The sequence below is a fragment of the Gymnodraco acuticeps genome, unplaced genomic scaffold (genome assembly GCF_902827175.1).
Source record: "Gymnodraco acuticeps unplaced genomic scaffold, fGymAcu1.1, whole genome shotgun sequence".
Lineage (NCBI taxonomy): Eukaryota > Metazoa > Chordata > Actinopteri > Perciformes > Bathydraconidae > Gymnodraco > Gymnodraco acuticeps.
In genome coordinates, this window is record NW_022989975.1 from 133541 (window position 1) to 156485 (window position 22945).

The window sequence follows — 22945 nt, forward strand, 5'->3', positions numbered from 1 at the left end:
TCCTAATAATAATGCATGTTATTTTTCTCTTTTGTTGTTCCGTACAGAAAACAAAAACACAAAAGCGACATGTCTTACAGGTGACTTAATCGCCTCCTAGTTCCAGCTTCATAATAAAACTAACAGTTCAATATTTTGGGAAACACACTCATTTGCTTTCTAGTCGAGAGTCAGACGAGAAGATTGATACCACTCACATGTGGATGCTGTTGGTTAGCTTAGCTTAGCACAAAGACTGGGAACTAGCCTTGCTGTGGTAATAAAACCCTCAAAACCCAATCTATAAAAGCTAAATATAACATATATCTCGATTATTTATTCTGTACAATAAGCATCTATCCAATTCCCACCAGGCTAGCTCTTTCCCTTTGCTTTAAGTCTTTGAGCTAAGCTAAGCTAACAGTCTGCTTGTGCTAGCCTTATATTTACCATAAAGGCATGAAACTGGCCAAACAAATGAAATGAGCTTTGATAAATGTCCATGAAGTAACAAAAGTGATACACACAGATATTTTTAACACTTATGTGTGAATTGTACCTTAAACACATTAGAGGGAATTCCTTAGTTGCATATTTTGAGCTCAAAACAAGACACGATGTGGCTTTTAGCGACACCGTTTTTCAGTTATATCATAAGCATCCCAGTTTGGAAACTGAGTAAAAAACTGTATTTAGACTGAGAGATTCACAATATGTTGATTTGGTATCATAGTGTCAGCAATGGATTGTCAACCTTGTAAAAAATGTGCAACCTCAAAATAAGTTTCACCCGGTTTTTTTGGCACTTATGGCGCATTTCCACTACAGGGCCTCGCTCGGTTAGGCCTTGTTAGGACTGGCTCACTTTATGCTGCATTTCCATTACAGTTTAGGAACTGGGGCAGTAACTATAGTAACGCAGTGTAGGCGGAGCCGTGACGTCATCTTCAATGAGAACCCCAGAAAAACAACATCAGCCGTTAGCGGTTAGCCCTCAGAGCTCACAGCTCCTCATATCTGTTCAGAAACTAGACACAAGTTAAACAAGTACAAACCACAGACTGTCTGTGTCATGGCGAGTACCGTCGCTGGTTTATTTATGTCTGTAGGCCGTTGTTGTGAGTGTGGACGGTCGGAGCATATACTGCGTTAGCTTAGCCGATCTCCATTCAGAAAACACGCATTTTAAAAGGTTTTCGCCTGCCGTCTGTCTGCACACTTCTCAAAGCATTAATTCATGGTTTTTACTAACCGGTATCAGTATGTTGTTACTTCGGCATCATTTTGAAACGTGTATTACAATTAAATCACGGTCAAATATGTTCATCATGTTGTAGTTGTAGCCCCCTTGCCAGCGATTCTCTCTCTAGTTTAGCATACTCAGCCCGACTCAGCCTGGTTGTTGACCTGCTAAGATCCTCGATTTTATGGGGCCAGAAAAACTTTGAAATAGTACCCACTAGCCGGAACTACACCAAGTGGAAACGCAACCAAAAACAGGCACTGCACGCTTAAAGCGAGCTCCGCGCTGTAGTGGAAATGCGCCATTAGAGCGTTTGTGAGGATATAGTGGTTTCAAGATTGGCTTTAAATTCCATATCTTTGTGCCATGTCAGGTAAAAAATACACAAGGACGTCCAAGGTAGCTTATCATCAAGGCTCTTCTTTCCACTCTGCATGACATTTTTCAGTTTTCTGTGAAGACTGGATTGTCCTCTTCTTCATCCAAGCTCACGACTTGTTTCTGATATGACAACAAATAAACAAGATGTCAGACTTAGCAAACTCAATGTACTAAGTTCACCCAGAATGTAATATAGATTGACGAACTAGACTTACTTTTGGGTAGGAGTAACCATCAATGCTGTTGCTCCTCCAAATATGCACTTGGTCCTCGGTGGTTTTCTGGTAAACGGGGTTGTCAAAGTGGATTGTGTTGGTGTTTTTCAGCCTGTAGTTCCTCCATAGTAGCACGCCACCAATAGCCACCAGACAAATGATCACTACAAGAGGCAGACATTGGGAGAAAGATTAGACATTAGAAGCGTTATTACTTAAAGTATTTTGTAGTTTCTGTGAAGGAGCCACCTTTGCAGAAGCTTCCAAAGCAACTCACCCAGAGGTAATGCTATATTCAGAGCTATCGGCGTGGTGGAGGCAGTGTTGGGTACAGCAGTGGCAAATTCATGTTGATTATCTGAAAAAAGATAGGAAGTTAATGGTACATGGAGCTGACCAGCACTTCACACAAGACATTTTTGTAAACATGTCCGCGTGGATTTCAATGTCCCGGACAAATGGGAGGAATTGCGGTCATCCATGTTTATCATTTAGCTTAAAAACAACAGATAGGAAGGCTACATGAAGAGTGACTTCATCAAGGCATTAAAATACAATTCAAAACTAAGCTTATTATTTTCAACAAACATTGTGACCAAAGAGTTCTACATTTGTCGGACCTCAGCGGTTTTCCCGTCCAGCTAAAGTCGGGCTAAATTCGGGCTAACGGTAACACTGAACCCAAGCTAAGGACAAGGCACTCAAACAAAACAAACTATGTAAAAATGGTCAATGCTTCAAAGTAACTAAAAGTTCTCCGTATCAAAAAGAACACGGTCAAAAGACTATACCGCTTCCTGTCGAATCACAATCAGCTGACATGCACCTCATACCAGACAGCAAATAAGTGAGACTTAAATTAACATATTTTAAAGCGTAGTGTGACTCAAAACAAAAAATAGTTAAGAGTTTACTCTAAAGTCTTATATTAATAAAACAAACATTTAAACCATAATGATGAAAGGAAAATGGCTCCAACAAAGTGGTTACACAATTTGACCTCTGAACATTTCACAAATGCCACTGTTATGGTACCTACCTTGAGATGTGACTGGAGCCCCTGTGGTGGTCTGGGGGATTTTAGGATTCACCGGCCTGGGTGACGGGATCTTTGGTTCTGGGGTGGTGGTCTTTACTGGAGGTTTGATGGTGGTGCGTGGTGCTGGCCTGGCTGCAGTGGTGGTGATTATGGGAACTGGGGTGGTACGGACTGGGGGTTTAGGGGTGGTACGGATTTGGGGTATTGGGGTGGTTTGGACCAGGGTCTTGGGTGTGGTGCTGGCTGGAACTGGAGGGCGGCGAGGAGGGTCTGTAGCTGGAACCTGAGGCTGCACAGGAGCTTCAGGCGTGGGCACGGCTAAAGAACAAGGAATGAGAGTCAAAAAACTAAATACACAATTCTAATTAGAAGATTGTTGGGAAAATCCTGAATGTACACTTCCAATGTGAGAGTAACATGCTAGCAAAGGTATCCCAACTGTAGCTGTGAACATGACAGGATGTGTGATTACCTAGAAGAGCATCAGGACTGTTTGAGGCATATGATAGCTATGTGATTAACATGATGATTCAGCCTCTATGGAGATAGACATCAAGCATGCTCATTTCTGACGTGGAGCTAATCTGAAGTAAACATTGAATACTGCTTTCTATTCCTCCATCTTGTGACTGTGTAACTCCCTCTCTTGGATATCAGCATGTGAAGGACACTGTTCAGGAACTACTTGATGCTCTGTATGTGATGACTACTTCCATTCTGGAGAGGATCACAGATACATGGATCCTGAGATTGAAGATCAAGCCGGGGACCAGTGAGATTTTCTAACAAAGATATTTTCAGTTTTCTTGATATAATAGTGCAGTATATTCACATACCAGGTACGCATGACCTCATATCCCGGGCTAGCATCATGTTATCTGAACACACACATGTGTATTTGGGGGGGTGTCGGCCCACTTGAGGAGCTGCCAGGCACAAGTATTCACAGCCGGAGACCAGGCACCAATCCCTGCCTGCAAGAAAAAGAGGGCCACATTTTGTTTAGCTTCATATGTATTGAAGACACTTTCACAGTTATCATTAAAGCTGGTACAATTTTAAAGGTCCCCTATTATACTGTTTTTCATCAATACATCACAGCTCTCAGATTTATCCAGAGCCTGTCTCTGATTGGCTGAAACTCCAAACAGATCATTGCAGCATTACCCATAATCCCCTCTGTTTCAGCCCTGTTTCCAAAGTGCTGATTCTCTGTCTGTTACTTTAGATGAAAATAAGGAGCCCCTCCCCACGCCCCTCTGAGAGACATTTGGTTACAAAGAACTCAATGGAGCTCTAGGAGGAGATTCAGGTGATAAGGGGGGGGTTACCTTGGTTGCTGATTGGCTAATGGTTACACAAGACAAAACATCGTAATGACATCATAAAGTGGCCAAAATCTGATCAGCTCATTTTCAGACAGGTTTTTATAGAAATGGATCAAAAAGAGAGAGAATCTTTGTTCCTGAAACTTTCAGAGTCTATTTACACAGTTTTTTCTGCAATGCCTTAACACAAAGGCTTGAGGAAAAAAATGGGAACATTTCCTACTTTTTAATTAGTTTCATAAAAAAACGTCGCTACTGATTTGTTATTCAAACTAAAAGCCCTTTATGACCAGAGGTGTCTCTCACCAGCGGGCTGTTTGAGGTTATGGAAGAGGATAATGTCTTCTGGGATGAGAGGTGCTCTGCCACGGCTGTGATGTTCTCCCCCGTCAGCCTGTTGGCACTGAAGATGGCATTGTTACTGACGTCGGTCCAATACACTCTTTCCTGGAAGCAGAGACAAAAGAAACAAGTATTAAAGTGACTGGGGACACAGCAGTGAGGAATCAGAATCAAGTTTATTGCCAGGTACACATACAAGGAATTTGCTTTGGTATCTGGTGGTGCGAACATAAACTATCTAAAAATAAGTTGCAAAGTAGGTAAAAAAAGAAATATATAAGGATAATAAAAACAATTTAGCATTAAACAATGATGTAAGTATTTAAGAAAGAATAATAAATACCCCACTGGCGAATGTCTGAACCTTATGTGTGTCTAAAATGGCGGCGCTAACAAGTGTCATCCCTACACAACAAGTTATAAGGTGCTATATTATATAATTTACAACAGGTGATATGGCCTTAACGCTTTGACAACGCTACTATGCCAATACTGGGGATGCATGCAATGAAAGTACCTCATTTTTAACATCTGGATACTGAGATACAAGACCGAGGAGGAAACCTAAATTAACTGTGGAGCGGTTAAACTCATTAAAATAAGGTCCAACCCGGCCCCGACTGTTTACACGTGCAGTGAAGGGGCCATGTGGTATTTCACAGCTCTGGGTTTATGGGTAACAGAGTTTATCAGGAGGTAAACACCCACCTCAAACACAGTGAGGCCCAGAGGGTGAGCCAGCTTGTGTTCGTCCAGGATGATGGTGCGTCGACCACCGCCCTGCACATCGATGCTGGAGAGGGTGTGCAGCTTGGAGTCCACCCAGTACAGCCGCTGGTTCAACAGGTCTGAGGAGGAGAGGGGGGTCGATAGGTCAGAGATGGCAAAAGTACACATATCCTTTACTGAAGTAGAAGTACAGATACTTGTGTTTAAAAATACTCTGGTGAAAGTAGAAGTACTGACTAAACTTCTTTACTCGAGTGAAAGTAAAGAGGCTTTGAAATGTACTTCAGTAAAAAGTACCCATAACTAGCAGCTGCTTTAAAGAGTACCTGACCTCCCTTTATATTAATAGAACAATAATGTCATTGTTAGCTAATGAATGTTTCCATGCTGAACAACGGCAACATGACAACGTTTCCATTGGTCCCTCTTCTTTAGAGAAGACCAGGAAATGATGGATACACGGATCGTGTTCAAATCAATAGGCACGCAATGACTCTAAAGAATAATGATCCACGCATCAAACACACATTCAGACTAGTACAGGTATTTGAGTTCAACATGTAAGAAGTAGAAAGTACAGGTATTTGAGTTCACATGTAAGAAGTAGAAAGTACAGGTATTTGAGTTCAACATGTAAGAAGTAGAAAGTACAGGTATTTGAGTTCAACATGTAAGAAGTAGAAAGTACAGGTATTTGAGTTCAACATGTAAGAAGTAGAAAGTACAGGTATTTGAGTTCAACATGTAAGAAGTAGAAAGTACAGGTATTTGGGTTCAACATGTAAGAAGTAGAAAGTACAGGTATTTGAGTTCAACATGTAAGAAGTAGAAAGTACAGGTATTTGGGTTCAACATGTAAGAAGTAGAAAGTACAGGTATTTGGGTTCAACATGTAAGAAGTAGAAAGTACAGGTATTTGAGTTCAACATGTAAGAAGTAGAAAGTACAGGTATTTGGGTTCAACATGTAAGAAGTAGAAAGTACAGGTATTTGAGTTCAACATGTAAGAAGTAGAAAGTACAGGTATTTGGGTTCAACATGTAAGAAGTAGAAAGTACAGGTATTTGAGTTCAACATGAGAGAAGTAGAAAGTACAGGTATTTGGGTTCAACATGTAAGAAGTAGAAAGTACAGGTATTTGAGTTCAACATGTAAGAAGTAGAAAGTACAGGTATTTGGGTTCAACATGTAAGAAGTAGAAAGTACAGGTATTGAGTTCAACATGTAAGAAGTAAGAAAGTACAGGTATTTGGGTTCAACATGTAAGAAGTAGAAAGTACAGGTATTTGAGTTCAACATGTAAGAAGTAGAAAGTACAGGTATTTGGGTTCAACATGTAAGAAGTAGAAAGTACAGGTATTTGAGTTCAACATGTAAGAAGTAGAAAGTACAGGTATTTGTGTTCAACATGTAAGAAGTAGAAAGTACAGGTATTTGTGTTCAACATGTAAGAAGTAGAAAGTACAGGTATTTGTGTTCAACATGTAAGAAGTAGAAAGTACAGGTATTTGGGTTCAAAATGTAAGAAGTCAAAGTAAAAAGTCGTCAGAAAAATAAGTAGTGGAGTAAAGTACTGATACCAGAAACATGTACTTAAAGGTGGGGTAGGTAATTTTGGAGAAACCAGCTAGAATTTGAAAATACACAGCCGGAACAAATCTGCTACTTCCTCACAGAGCCCCTCCTCCAACACACACGAACGCGCACATGACCAATGAGGGCACGAGATAAGTTTGTGCCCAGATGGAAGGCTGACAGGCAGGTAGGCCATCCAGTTACTTTAGCCGGCTCAGATGATTGGTCGTGCTTTTTACAGCGCCACGGCTTCCACAGATGAATTTTTTGTCAAAGCACTTCAGATATTCATTGCTATCGGGATGTTAAGAGCATTCCATGGAATATAACAACAAGTGTATCTCGAGCCGGCTTCTCAAACTTACCTACCCCACCTTTAAGTACAGTAACGAAGTATTTGTACTCCACTACTTCCCACCTCTGTCAATAGGTCAGATCCCTGGTATGCATGTGGATAAGCTAGTGGAAACCTGAGAGACATGAACACTAGATCTTACCGATTGTGATCCCATTTGGCCACTCGATGTTGTCGGTGACCAGAGCGGTTCGGTCTCCTCCGTTTAAAACCTCCTCCTTTCTCGATCTTAGCGGGACTCCCCCAGTCGGTCCAGTAAAGGAAGCTGGGAGGACACAGATATGTGGTTAAAATAAATGTCTTGGAAGGATTTAGGGAGCATGATCTCACAGAAACACCTGAAATGTCCTTTAAACCTCGTAACATCGCATTATATCAGAATCAGAAGAGACACAGAGAGAGAAAACTATTTTAAGAAAACTATAATAACATTAAAAAATATTTTAAAAATATCAATTTAGCTGCAGATGCTAAAACTATTTGCCAGACAATGCCAATGAAAATCAAGAAATAAATACATTATCATAGCTATTATTATTTAAACAAAATGTAAGGTATCATGGCTATTCAAAATACTGTGTAAATTCTTTCTGACCCTGTACTTGTCCTCGCCTGCCCTGTAATCACTCAATAAAACAATAAATAAGTAATAATGATAATTGATTGCCAATATAAAGTCAATGAGGATCCTTTGTCGTAGTGCACACATGAAATCAACAGAAATACGTTTTAATTTAACCTCATGTTGGTCGAGATGGTTTGATGACTCGGCTGTTCGAGTCCAATGTGAAGTTATGTGCTGTTTTTAACCCGAAACATCGATTTTTTTCTTCCCTTAACCTTCAATTATTTCTATTGTATTTATTCTATCAGCCCAATACATACAAAATACATCAAGATAATATTCAATAAAGACGCCAACTGGACAGAATCCACAAGTCATACATAGATTTAGATTAAACCAATGATCAATATAGCCATTTCAAACAAACACTTACCAGTAGTTTTTTTTGCCTTAAGTGTTTTCGTGATTGTCATATAACACATTTTCTAGATTAAGCCATTTCTTTTTATTCCGAATGTAAGATAAATTATGTTACAAAAATACTTGTTGAAACCCAAACCCTGAGGTTGTCTTTCCTTCAGCCTAAACATTTATTATTACCACGTAAACGTCATGCTGGGTGATAAGACGTTATGCGTTTTTCTGTACGATCACATTGGATTTAACCACTTTTCTTAGTATCGTTGGACTTACTTTCTGTGGGGGTCGACCACAATGGCACGCGGTTTGGATAGATCTCGACGGAAGAGAGTTTTTCGGCGGCTGCCATCAGCGGTAACCACGGAGATGGTACTTCGGATGCTGTCGGTCCAGTACAGGTTCCCGTGGATCCAGTCGAACGCGATGCCTTCAGGTGCGTCCATGTCTCTGCCGACCACTACGCTGTGTTCAGCCGAGTTTTCAGCCGAGTCCATCGGAGCTCTGGATACAAAATAAAGAGCTGGTGTCAAGCAGGCGTAAAGAAAACACACTAAATGCAGAGGTGGGAAGTAGTGGAGTACAAATACTTCGTTACTGTACTTAAGTAAATGTTTCTGGTATCAGTACTTTACTCCACTACTTATTCTTCTGACGACTTTCCATTTTGACTTCTTACATGTTGAACACAAATACCTGTACTTTCTACTTCTTACATGTTGAACCCAAATACCTGAACTTTCTACTTCTTACATGTTGAACACAAATACCTGTACTTTCTACTTCTTACATGTTGAACACAAATACCTGTACTTTCTACTTCTTACATGTTGAACCCAAATACCTGTACTTTCTACTTCTTACATGTTGAACCCAAATACCTGTACTTTCTACTTCTTACATGTTGAACACAAATACCTGTACTTTCTACTTCTTACATGTTGAACACAAATACCTGTACTTTCTACTTCTCACATGTTGAACTCAAATACCTGTACTTCTACTTCTTACATGTTGAACACAAATACCTGTACTTTCTACTTCTCACATGTTGAACTCAAATACCTGTACTTTCTACTTCTTACATGTTGAACACAAATACCTGTACTTTCTACTTCTCACATGTTGAACTCAAATACCTGTACTTTCTACTTCTTACGTGTTGAACACAAATACCTGTACTTTCTACTTCTTACATGTTGAACTCAAATACCTGTACTTTCTACTTCTTACATGTTGAACCCAAATACCTGTACTTTCTACTTCTTACATGTTGAACTGAAATACCTGTACTTTCTACTTCTTCCATGTTGAACACAAATACCTGTACTTTCTACTTCTTACATGTTGAACCCAAATACCTGAACTTTCTACTTCTTACATGTTGAACACAAATACCTGTACTTTCTACTTCTTACATGTTGAACACAAATACCTGTACTTTCTACTTCTTACATGTTGAACCCAAATACCTGTACTTTCTACTTCTTACATGTTGAACCCAAATACCTGTACTTTCTACTTCTTACATGTTGAACACAAATACCTGTACTTTCTACTTTCTTACATGTTGAACCCAAATACCTGTACTTTCTACTTCTTACATGTTGAACTCAAATACCTGTACTTTCTACTTCTTACATGTTGAACCCAAATACCTGTACTTTCTACTTCTTACATGTTGAACACAAATACCTGTACTTTCTACTTCTTACATGTTGAACACAAATACCTGTACTTTCTACTTCTTACATGTTGAACACAAATACCTGTACTTTCTACTTCTTACATGTTGAACACAAATACCTGTACTTTCTACTTCTTACATGTTGAACTCAAATACCTGTACTTTCTACTTCTTACATGTTGAACTCAAATACCTGTACTTTCTACTTCTTACATGTTGAAAGTCACATACCTGTACTTTCTACTTTCTCTCATTTTCCAAACAGCTGGTTCCTTTAGTCTGAATGTGTGTTTGATGCGTGATCATTATTCTTTAGAGTCATTGCGTGCCTATTGATTTGAACACGATCCGTGTATCCATCATTTCCTGGTCTTCTCTAAAGAAGAGGGACCAATGGAAACGTTGCCATGTTGCCGTTGTTCAGCATGGAAACATTCATTAGCTAACAATGACATTATTGTTCTATTAATATAAAGGGAGGTCAGGTACTCTTTAAAGCAGCTGCTAGTTATGGGTACTTTTTACTGAAGTACATTTCAAAGCCTCGTTACTTTTACTTGAGGAAAGAACTTTAGTCAGTACTTCTACTTTCACCAGAGTATTTTTAAACACGAGTATCTGTACTTCTACTTGAGTAAAGGATGTGTGTACTTGTACCATCTCTGACTGTATGTAATGATTCTACTTCATTCTGATGCTCACCTGTAGATCTTCTTCTGGGAGATGTCGGACCAGTAGATGTCTTTGGTGGCCATGTTCATGTCCAGAGCCACAGCGCTCTTCAGACGGGGGATCACTCTGGTGTACTCACTCTTATCCAACGTCATCTTTCTGACTTCATGACGGTTGGTGAAGAACAGGTAGGCGATTGTACCTGAAAAAACACAAAATCAAAGAAGAGAAAGTCAAAATCATATATGCTGGCTGTGTTTTTGGTTTGTCTTGTGTACTTCTATTGAATAGAAATATGTTTTTTCTTCTTAATTTCAGCTTAATTGGTCCTGCCAAATGTTATATATTAAAAAGGCACAGATGTCTAAAAGTGCTAACAGCTGCTACAGCGTCGTATTAACATTTCTAAGCTATTTTTGTTTAGATGCCAGAAATAGGGCAGATATTCTCCTTTCATTCAACAACATAACATCTTTCATTGTTAAAGTTTTAACCCCATCATTGCCAACAATTATCCACATTAGGAACATATGACAGAGATAAATTGATTATCTTTAGAAAAATATACTTTAAATGTCTCCTATCATGCAAAATGTACTCTCTCTTTTCCTCCGTACCCAAATCTCTAAATCTTTTTTTTAAAGCTAAGGACCCAGAATCAGCACTTTAGAAACAGGGCTGAAATAGAGGGGATGAGGCTAGAATGTGTGATCTGGTATTTTGAGCAAAACACTTCATAGACATGTTTTTTATATTTTTATATATAACAAAAGCCTGTGACGATAGCGGCTTTTCTTGGACGATACATAATCCAATAAATAGTTGCTTTAAATTATGTTCGAGTCATTTTAGGACCCTTCTAAGCTATTTATATAAAAATACAATGAATTGAAAGCATAACAAATATCGAGGTCATGTCCATTTATTGTATGATAAGTCGGATACGAAAGGATTGAGGTCATACGATAAGCCAATAAAGTAAAATAATTTGTTATAATGTCCATATATCGTAGAATAAGTCAATAATGTAAATAAGATGAAGGTCCTGTCAATATACCATACGATAAGTAGAAAGTATCCAGGTTTCCAGGTAATGTCTATATATCGTACAATAAGTGTATCGTACAAAACGTCAAAAGATATCGAGGTCTTATCTGAGACCTATAATATATGCCTAAAAATAGTCTAATAGGACAGGGGTTCCCAACCTTTTTTCCCAAGGGCCTGGGGGGGGGCAACAGCGGTAATTAAAGTTTAAAAGTCTCAAAATGCTACAACTCCTGTCACAAACTAGATGAATGTGAAGTATTTTGTTAAAGGAGGATGAAAGCGTAATTAAGGAGCACTATTGGAGTGACTTTGATGGTTATTGGACTCAGGATTAATTCATTTGGATTCCCGCTGTATGAACAAATTAAAGGACGGCGCAAGTGGAAACAATTCACAAAGGGATTAAACTGTTTAAAACACATGCTCAAAGTAAGCCGGATTTTGCCAATGTGTTTATGTGGATTCAAACGTCGTAAAAAATCTACAAAATGGAGGAGACGGATCTGATCGGAGCAACTGAAACCGGCATGGACAATGACTGTTTTAAAAATGCGCTTATCCAGAAAAGCCTGGTTTGGACACTTTACGGGCAGAAGAAACATTTCTATTAAAGAAACAATTATACATTTCTGTCTTTTTATGCCTTTAATACTAACTTGAATTTTTATTAAAATTAATTAGTCAATTATTTTTTATATGTTATTGTAATGTAGAGACAAGGCTTTTAGCGACAATCATGTATTGCGTTACAATTATATGTAAAAAAAAAAAAAAAAAAAAAAGTCTAAATATGATATTTGGCCTCAAATCATCTGAGGCCTGGCGCCCCCCCCTGCGATCTTTAGCGCCCAAGGGGGGCGCGCCCCCCAGGTTGGGAACCACTGTAATAGGAGACCTTTAAGAAGGCTATTCATCATCTTAAAAACATCTTTAAATGTTACACATTACTGTAAAATACACTCTGGACAGAGCAGCTGATATTTACCGATGGCCTTGCAGGCTTTGGTTGCTGGGTCCACCTGGTACCCCTCCTCACATTGACATTTGAAGCTGCCCACCAGGTTGATGCAGATCTGGCTGCAGGTGTCTGGGTTGGCACACTCGTCGATGTCTAATTTAAAAAAAGACGGGAACCATTAAATTTAAAAAACACATGGTGTAACAAAAACAATATTCTGAGTCATCCTTCCAAGTTGCTCTTGTTCTGGAAGCACAGACAGTTACATGGAAAAGGTTGCATCAGAGTAAGCACATTGCAACACTGTTTTGGTCATCTGTTGCCAAATAGAGTGGTGCATGAATGAGTATTTCAGGGTTGTCTGAATCTGTGTTTTGGGTTAGTTGCCTGAAATAAGGTCTGTGGTTAACTCAAGCTGAAGAGATTTGTGTATTAGGACATCAAATGCGGCAGTAAATAATCCACTGTTAAATGTCCGAAGCTTCAATATCTCATAAAAACGATGGTTGTTTACACATTTCAAAATGAGACCATTAAACGTCATCACGCCGAACATTAGCCGCCTTTAGCTTAGCGGACGTGAAGTCATGTGACCGTGCTGTAGTTCCTTTATAGCCCAACATTAGCCGCCTTTAGCTTAGCGGTGGTTACTTGAAGTCATGTGACCGTGCTGTAGTTCCTTTATAGCCCAACATTAGCCGCCTTTAGCTTAGCGGTGGTGACTTGAAGTCATGTGACCGTGCTGTAGTTCATTTATAGACCAACATTAGCCACCATTAGCTTAGCGGTGGTGACTTGAAGTCATGTGACCGTGCTGTAGTTCCTTTATAGCCCAACATTAGCCTCCTTTAGCTTAGCGGTGGTGACGTGAAGTCATGTGACCGTGCTGTAGTTCATTTATAGACCAACATTAGCCACCATTAGCTTAGCGGTGGTGACTTGAAGTCATGTGACCGTGCTGTAGTTCCTTTATAGCCCAACATTAGCCTCCTTTAGCTTAGCGGTGGTGACTTGAAGTCATGTGACCGTGCTGTAGTTCCTTTATAGCCCAACATTAGCCGCCTTTAGCTTAGCGGTGGTGACTTGAAGTCATGTGACCGTGCTGTAGTTCCTTTATATCTTAACGTTAGCTTCAATTACAAACGTGGTGTTAATATGTGGAGATTATCCTGCTGAATCAAACATGTAAGTATCATAAAAGTGTGTTTGCCACAGATCTTATTTCCTGCAAAAATGTGATGCTAAGTTCTGGTTCAACCTAAAATAAATACGTCATCCCTACCCCACAAAGCATATGCATTACTGGTTGACTATTGATAAGTTTAACTGCGGGATGTATACCTTCACAGCGTTTTTTCTCCACCAGGTTATATCCAGTAGGACACAGACACTCGTATCCGATCTTGAGGTTATTGCAAACATGCGAGCAGCCGCCGTTGGTGTAAAGGCATTCATTGGAGCCTGCAGTCGGAGGAGGAAAGGTTAACCATCTTTATTTTCTGAGGACTAGCATTCTCAACACAAAAGCAGTAATTAAGCAGACAGTTATGGATGACAGACGTCTGAACTCACCACATTCCCTCAGAGGCTCGTCTGTCCAATCCCTGCAATCACGCTTCCTGTCACACACCTTCTCCATGCTGATACACTCCCCGCTGCGGCACTTAAAGTGGGTCGGACCATCACAGTGGGTTGCTGGAATATAAGACATACAGTTCTAGATGGGAAAAAAACACTAGAGTTTACACTAGACTCAGGGACAGTTTCATCCCACAGGCCATCAGACTGTTAAACACCTGGACTTTTGAAAGAAGATCCATAACATTCATCTATTTTATTTGTTTTATGTCCTATACATGTTGCACTGTTGGAGGAGCCTGTGACCTGAGTTCTTCATTGACATTTCTAAACTGTAGCTGCTGTGCACATGACAATAAAGCCTTGAATTTAATTGAATAGAGTTGCTAGGATCCAGGATAAAAAGAGAGATTCGTACCGTTGATGCAGCCGAATTCATCGCTGCGGTCCCTGCAGTCGAATTGACGGTCGCACTGCCGGCTGCCGTGGATACAAGAACCGTCATCACATTCAAACTCATCGGGAGCGCAGGTGGTGTGTGCTAGAGTAGAAATTAGATTACAAGAGATAATTAACGAATGACTAGGCCTGTGATGATAACAGCTTTTGTTGGACGATACATTATTCTAGAAATAGTTGCTTTAAAGGTCCCCTATTATACTATTTTTCATCAATATATTATAGGTCTCAGATATATCCAGAGCCTGTCTCTGATTGGCTGAAACACCAAACAGATCATGGCAGCATTACCCATAATCCCCTCTGTTTCAGCCCTGTTTCAAAATTGCTGATTCTCTGTCCGTTACTTTAGATGAAAATAAGGAGCCCCTCCCCACGCCCCTCTGAGAGAGATTTGGTTACAAAGAACTCAATGGTGCTCTAGAGGAGATTCAGGTGATAAGGGGGGGGGGGGGGGGGGGTTACCTTGAATGCTGATTGGCTAATGGTTACACAAGACAAAACATCGTTATGACATCATAAAGTGGCCAAAATCTGATCAGCTCATTTTCAGACAGGTTTTTATAGAAATGGATCAGAACAAAAAGAGAGAGAATATTTGGTTCCTGAAACTTTCAGAGTCTCTTTCCCACAGAGGGGACACATGTTGATGTAGAAGAGACATGAAGAAGAGGGGACACATGTTGATGTAGAAGAGACATGAAGAAGAGGGGACACATGTTGATGTAGAAGAGACATGAAGAAGAGGGGACACATGTTGATGAAGAAGAGACATGAAGAAGAGGGGACACATGTTGATGTAGAAGAGACATGAGAAGAGGGGACACATGTTGATGTAGAAGAGACATGGAGAAGAGGGGACACATGTTGATGTAGAAGAGACATGAAGAAGAGGGGACACATGTTGATGTAGAAGAGACATGAAGAAGAGGGGACACATGTTGATGTAGAAGAGACATGAAGAAGAGGGGACACATGTTGATGTAGAAGAGACATGAAGAAGAGGGGACACATGTTGATGTAGCAGGACATGGAAAGAGGGGACACATGTTGATGTAGAAGAGACATGAAGAGGGGACACATGTTGATGAAGAAAGAGACATGAAGAAGAGGGGACACATGTTGATGTAGAAGAGACATGAAGAAGAGGGGACACATGTTGATGTAGAAGAGACATGAAGAAGAGGGAACACATGTTGATGTAGAAGAGACATGAAGAAGAGGGGACACATGTTGATGTAGAAGAGACATGAAAAAGTGGATTTTGCACAATAGGTGACCTTTAAGGAACCCTTGTCTTATGACCCTCACCACATCCTGCTTCATCGGATCTATCAAAGCAGTCGGCGCCTCCGTCACACTTCCAGCTGCTGTGGATGCACTCCCCGCTGCCGCAGAGGAACTCCAGGTTCGAACACTGATGAGCGGGAACAGTAACCGTTGACTTTGCTCCTCCGCAGCTCTGAGGCCACTCATCGGAGCCGTCGGAGCAGTCCATGTCTCCGTCGCAGGCCCACAGACCAGGCACGCAGACGGTGTTGTTGCACTGGAAGGAGGCCGGGCTGCAGGTGACCGGCGGACAGGACGCTTCATCGCTGCCGTCGTCACAATCCGCCTCATCGTCACACACGAAGGACGACGACACGCACTGACCACTCCCGCAGCGAAACTCTGTGTTCGTGCACAGCTTTGGCGCTAAAAAGAGAAGAGACATTGGATATAAGGAAGTCTTTCGGTGAAGGAAGTGGTCAAGAAATGACTCCTAAAACATGGAACAAGTCAGCATTTTAGCGCTTTTGGCTAGCTCGTTTCAAGTGTTTTTTTGAATGGGTTTTAGGTTTTTAACGTTTTAGGATTTTAACGTTTTGTTCTACGACATAAAATACTTCAGTAAATACCCCACTGATTAATATAAAAACACAGTTGCTATCAAGTGTCTTGATAGCATTGAGCTTAGCATTGAGAAATACAATTGGCTTTTTTAGGGAACCAGGGAGATGCTAACTTCAGGGTGGGCCAACAAAAATCCTTTATCCCTAAACTACTGCACAACTTCAACTTCCATTTTATTTTTAACACGACCAACAGATGTCCTTATCAAGTTGGGATCAATAAAGTATATCTTATCTGAAACAGGGCAATTAGAGTAACTAAAGACCAGGAATATTTCAGATAAGGGAGGAAAGAAGAAGCTGTGGTTTCTGAGAGCAATCTAAGAAGATAAATCACATTTGAAAGAACAGTGAGACAGATGTGTGGTCTTCTTCTTCTTCTCCCCCCTGTAGTTAACTCTTCTCACCACAGCTCTCCTCATCAGCTCCATTCTCACAGTCAGCTTTCCCGTCACAGTGCCAGCTCTCCGGGAGGCACTGGTTCAGACGGTCCGTGCAGCTGAACTCTGTCGGCTTGCAGGTCTTAGTCACTGAAATCACAATAGAGATAAGATCAGAGATGGCAAAAGTACACACATCCTTTACTCAAGTAGAAGTACAGATACTCGTGTTTAAAATAACTCTGGTAGAAGTACTGACTAAACTTCTTTACTCAAGTAAAGAAGTATGAGCTTATGTATATAACTAGCAGCTGTTTTAAAGAGTACCTGACCTCCCTTTATATTAATAGAACAATAATGTCATTGTTAGCTAATGAATGTTTCCATGCTGAACAACGGCAACATGACAACGTTTCCATTGGTCCCTCTTCTTTAGAGAAGACCAGGAAATGATGGATACACAGATCGTGTTCAAATCAATAGGCACGCAATGACTAAAGAATAATGATCACGCCCCAAACACACATTCAGACTAAAGGGAACCAGCTGTTTGGAAATGAGGAAAGAAGAGAAGTAGAAAAGTACAGGTATTTTGAGTTAACATGTAAGAAGTAGAAGTACAGGTATTTGGTTCAACATGTAAGAAGTAGAAAAGTACAGGTATTGTGTTCAACAGTAAGAAGTAGAAAGTACAGGTATTTGTGTTTCAACATGTCAAGAAGTAGAAAGTACAGGTATTTGAGTTCAACATGTTAGAAGTAGAAAGTACAGGTATTTGAGTTCAACATGTAAGAAGTAGAAAGTACAGGTATTTGAGTTCAAATGTAAGAAGTAGAAAGTACAGGTATTGAGTTCAACATGTAAGAAGTAGAAAGTACAGGTATTTGTGTTCAACATGTAAGAAGTAGAAAGTACAGGTATTTGGTTCAACATGTAAGAAGTAGAAAGTACAGGTATTTGAGTTCAACATGTAAGAAGTAGAAAGTACAGGTATTTGAGTTCAACATGTAAGAAGTAGAAAGTACAGGTATTTGGTTCAACATGTAAAGAAGTAGAAAGTACAGGTATTTGAGTTCTAACATGTAAGAAGTAGGAAAGTACAGGTATTTGAGTTCAATATGTAAGAAGTAGAAAGTACAGGTATTTGAGTTCTAAAATGTAGAAGTAGTAGTACAGGTATTTGAGTTCAACATGTAAGAAGTAGAAAGTACAGGTATTTGAGTTCAACATGTAAGAAGTAGAAAGTACAGGTATTTGTGTTCAACATGTAAGAAGTAGAAAGTACAGGTATTTGAGTTCAACATGTAAGAAGTAGAAAGTACAGGTATTTGTGTTCAACATGTAAGAAGTAGAAAGTACAGGTATTTGAGTTCAACATGTAAGAAGTAGAAAGTACAGGTATTTGAGTTCTAAATGTAAGAAGTAGAAAGTACAGGTATTTGAGTTCAAAATGTAAGAAGTAGAAAGTACAGGTATTTTGAACTATATTTTACCAGAATCAGGAAATGCTGTGTTACAAAATAAGCCGCAAATGCTCAAAAGTGTTCTGTGTTCTGATGTTAATTGGTGATTTTCCAATAAATATGTGAAAAAAATAAGTTTCCTCTGAGATACAATTCAAAATAAGATTCTTTGACTCAACAAGATGATGCATTGTCTACAAACAAGACCCGATATCTCACTGCAGTGTCACTTCTGAAGTTATTGTGTCTTATAGCAGGTGTAGAGACACATTCTGACTAGATATTAGACGCATATACTGGGCAAGATTTAGAGCTTTTGTAGTGTACTCACTGCAGGTAGCAGGAAGTTCATCAGTGGCGTCTCCACAGTCGTCCATGCCGTCACACACCCATCGAGCCGGCAAGCATTTACCGTTCCCACACTGGAAATGATCGGATCCACATGTCGTCAATGGATCTGTGACAGAGAAATATTAACACACAGTTAAACCAAGGCTTATTGTTTGAGTTATCATTCATCAGCGAGGAGTCCTCATATACACAGATATGGCTGCACATGAGATCAAGTAAGGTGAGGATAATCATTCTGCAGAACTCTATTCAAGTCGTTTTAAACCAAACAAAGGACGATTTGATTATCTGTTCATTGTCTAGTGGTACATTGAATTCATGAGAAAAACTTTTGCATGAATTCTTGATGAATGGAAGTAAAAGGAAGCGCCGTTTTACAACAAAACAACATCAAATCATCAGCTTCACAAATTCAAACGTTGTCTCATGTCGATACCCGTAGCTAATCAAAAAAAAATATTGTTTTGTAGTTCTTTGTTCACTCTTTCCTAAGTAATGTGGCTGTCCATGAAAAAAGACCCATCGGAAAATAAGTGTGCAGAATTCTATTAAACAAGTTCTTCGGCACTAAAATATATGTCTATAACTCATCCCGTGGCACATTGAATTCATGAAGAGAACGTTGTTATTCTCGCATGCCTTCAACCTTTCGTGATGAAACGGAAGTTGTGTTTAACGTCAAAACAAATTCAAAATATTAGTTTTGAACGTAAACCTTGTCTCATTAAACAAATCACAGCTAATCCAAATAAAGTTGTTCTTGAATGCTATAAAACGTTGTTATTCTCTCGATGAATGGAAGTCAACGGCACCTGCGTTTCCTTACAATCTGTTTACAATTGGGTCACGAATCACAGCTAATGCTACTAAAAGTTATAGTGTTTATTTAAATTTATTTAGGATTTCTCGGCATTTGGTACTTTTCCCTTAATGCTTTAAGTACATTTTGCTTTAAGTACATTTTGCTGACATTTCCAATGCAAGACTTTGACTTGTACCAGAGTATTTTAAAGGTGTGGTATTAGTACTTTGACTTCATCTGAATACTCCTACACTCCTACACACGTGATCAAACACACACGTGCCTGTAGGATGTTGTGTAACGACGGTGGATGAATGGGACACAGGGACACTGAATGTAAACCCACGTGTATCAGCCCGTTATCAGGCAGCTGCTGATATGGCGGCTTCATAACAGAAATCTACTTTGTTTGGATTTCCAGGTTTTATGGTTCACTTAATTCGACACGAGTTCAACATCAACACAACACAACACAACATCTCCCCATCTTTAATGGACCCGATGAAGCCTCTGAACCAGAAGGAGTCATTAGATTGTGTATCAGGGAAACAGCAGCTCGTGAAAGGGTTACTAGAGTTCATTCCTCCCTCTGGACCCGGGCCCCATACCTGTTCCTGAGAAATGGGGCGCAGGAGGAGGTGTTTACAACTGAAGCATTTAGCAGCTAGCCATTAGCATCGATCAAATAGTCTGATTCAGTAAGTGCAGGATTAGCTTTTTAATTCTAACTCCAATGAAGTATGTATGTGTATGTTTTCATAGGTTCAAGTCCTTTGTGATAGGTAGGTATGCAAGTATTGCATAATCGGACTCAATTCAAGTTTTCTAATGTATTCTGTGTTTACATTATTGTGTATTCCTTGTTAATGTGTTTTCTTCCACTGCTGATACGTATATATTAACTTTTTGTGTCTAACAAACCCAATTTGAGATCAATAAAGTATATCTAGTTTAATCTAGCCTACTTTATTGTACTTAAATGCACATTTAACATACTTTAAGAACACTGTATACCTCAACTGCACTACAATTTAAAGGGAAATATTGTACTTTTACTAGTAACTTACAAATACTTTTTTTTATCTTAATTGTGTGCATATGTGTAAATGCGTCTGTTGATTGTATATATAGAGGATATACATATTAATACATATTTGTATTATTGTATTTTGTATTCGGGATTGTTGGAAACGTTATTTCGATCTCTCTGTCTGTACAAACACACACACAATTGACATTAAAGTTGACTTTGACTTGATGTTGATAAACTGGCTCTAATCAATAGGACATCCTTGTAGGGTAATAAATAATACAGATAAACAGGTGGTATAAAACCCTCTGACGGTTCAACTCAGGTCGATTTCTATCTTCTCATTTCCTGCAACAGTGGATTTGTCCGTCAACAGATCAGTTATTCCCTGAAGCCTCGTCACCAAACACACGTTCACGCTCGGTGTGTACTCAACAAGCTCAGAAGGTTCAGTCCTTGAACAACAAAATGTCAGCGTTATCGATCCAGGACAAATTCATGCTGGGCAAATCACAAATCTGCTCTTGTCTGTTGCCCAATCTGTGACGTCTCAAGCTTTTCATTCATTGACCAAGGCGAGCAGAATGAGCGACTGGAGGCTTAAAAACGAAATATTTTAGAACAATTTCTCAAAGCCAGAAAGTTTCCCCAAGTGAGATTAAATACATACTTTCCCCCAAAATGCATTTGTATATCAATAACATTGAATTTGTCTGGAAAACTAGCCTCCACGGCGTTCAATGAATCAATCAATCAATATTGTTGTCTTTTCATTTAAGCCATTTTGTGCAGTTATTAAGATGAATTTGACAGAAGGAAAACTTCACCTGCAAAATGCAATTGTATGAGTCACCTTGAACTTATAAAGAAAACTTCAGGACGTGCGGAGATCAATAGTTTATCCAGTCGTACGTTCACTACTTCACAAACACATTCATTTCAATAAAATATTTAAAACTTTGCACATAAACAGGATCATTGTTTGCAAAGGCACGCTACTTTCAAGTGTATTCAATCTTACCTTTGAGTGTAAACACATTAGAAAACTGGATAAATGAGACTTTTATAACACTGCAATTATACTGGATTAATATTAAATTGGCTAAGATTTAGTAAAGGGATGTTATGATGTGATTTTCCTGGTGAAAACTGCCCTAAATTACTCCAATTCAGCAAGAATTTGGTCAGCTTTTAGACTGTTAGTTCAACTTTCCAACGTGTTTCCCAAGGTGAGTAGCTTATCTGCAAATCATCATTTAGTGGATGAAACATTCCTAAAAACCACATCACACACTGCTCCTCTGCCCAGACATGTGAGGCGACCTTTTCCCAACATGGAAACGGGACACGTTTCATTGCCACACATGTCTGTGAGAAAAAAGGTCACAGGTGACAACAACCAGTTACAACATGTTTCACCACACACACCGTTTCCCAGAAGCGACACACACACTGTGAACAAAACAGGTCTGACGGAGACCCTAACCAGAGCTGGAGGAATGCTGCAGACACACAGTGTGTTTGTGTTGGAGCGTGAGTTGGATGGCTTCCATTCATTTCCACAGTATGGGGCGTTTCAGGACACACATGGTGGGAGGTGCAAACAGGCTGCACATTGCATCATGTATGGAGGAATACAGTAGATCTAGGATAGAAGTGTTTTCCTCTGATTTATTTACAAGTCGCGCCAATTTCCCACATTATAATATAATGGCTTCAAAAACCGGCTTTTTTCAAAATCGTGCTTGACATTTTGTACACATTCACCCCTCCTCAAAGCTCATTGGCTGCACAACGGGTCAATGAAACAAAACATGCGGCTCCATTCAAAAACAGCCAAGGATTTAAGCAGATAATAAGCCATAACAAAGCATGATAACAGGAGAGGACTTTCACGGTAAATTACGCGTAAATATGAGTGAAAGCGTCACGGTGAGAGCGCATGGACCTACATTCTCAGAATAAGTGCGCCCTCCCCCCATCACCTTGCATCCGGTGCTGTCACAGGAGTGGGGAATTTAAACACACACGGACTCTAATCTTATTTAAACCATCATTTAAAAACAAATGTCTACCAAACAACATCATTATAACGCAGAGAGTGAATCTTACACTGATTTTACGCGCAAACCAAGTCACACATAGAGATAATTAAGTCATAATTAGTCAATAAAAGGAAGGACAACTTACCTGTATGAACGAGGGTGAAGAGAAAGAATAACAAAGATGCCTGAAACAGCAGTCCCATGTTTCCCAGGCGCACTGGAAGATGCATGCACTCTAATGTGACTAAATAATGTAATTATAATAAAAACACACTGTCAGAAATGTGATTTACACCAACGTCTCTATAGTGGCTGTTTTGCAGAGATGCTCATAGGAGGGATGCCCTGCTCACTGTACTGTTTGACAACAACATCAGACCCATTTCAATGTGGTCCAGGGTGGGCGGGGC

The 22945-nt window shown here is 39.7% G+C and overlaps 1 protein-coding gene across 1 annotated transcript; it reads right to left on the reverse strand.

The window, feature by feature from the left end:
• Positions 1–1172: 1172 nt before the first annotated feature.
• On the reverse strand, positions 1173–22901 carry ldlra (low density lipoprotein receptor a). Its single transcript, XM_034211239.1, is given in 20 exon segments — positions 1173–1723; positions 1819–1982; positions 2096–2176; positions 2858–3175; positions 3694–3831; positions 4492–4542; positions 4545–4632; positions 5236–5375; positions 7329–7395; positions 7397–7451; positions 8445–8672; positions 10558–10729; positions 12563–12688; positions 13877–13996; positions 14108–14230; positions 14532–14654; positions 15884–16267; positions 16872–16994; positions 18639–18764; positions 22681–22901. Coding segments are annotated over 20 exon segments (2769 nt in total). The 5' UTR covers positions 22766–22901; the 3' UTR covers positions 1173–1666.
• Positions 22902–22945: the final 44 nt, after the last annotated feature.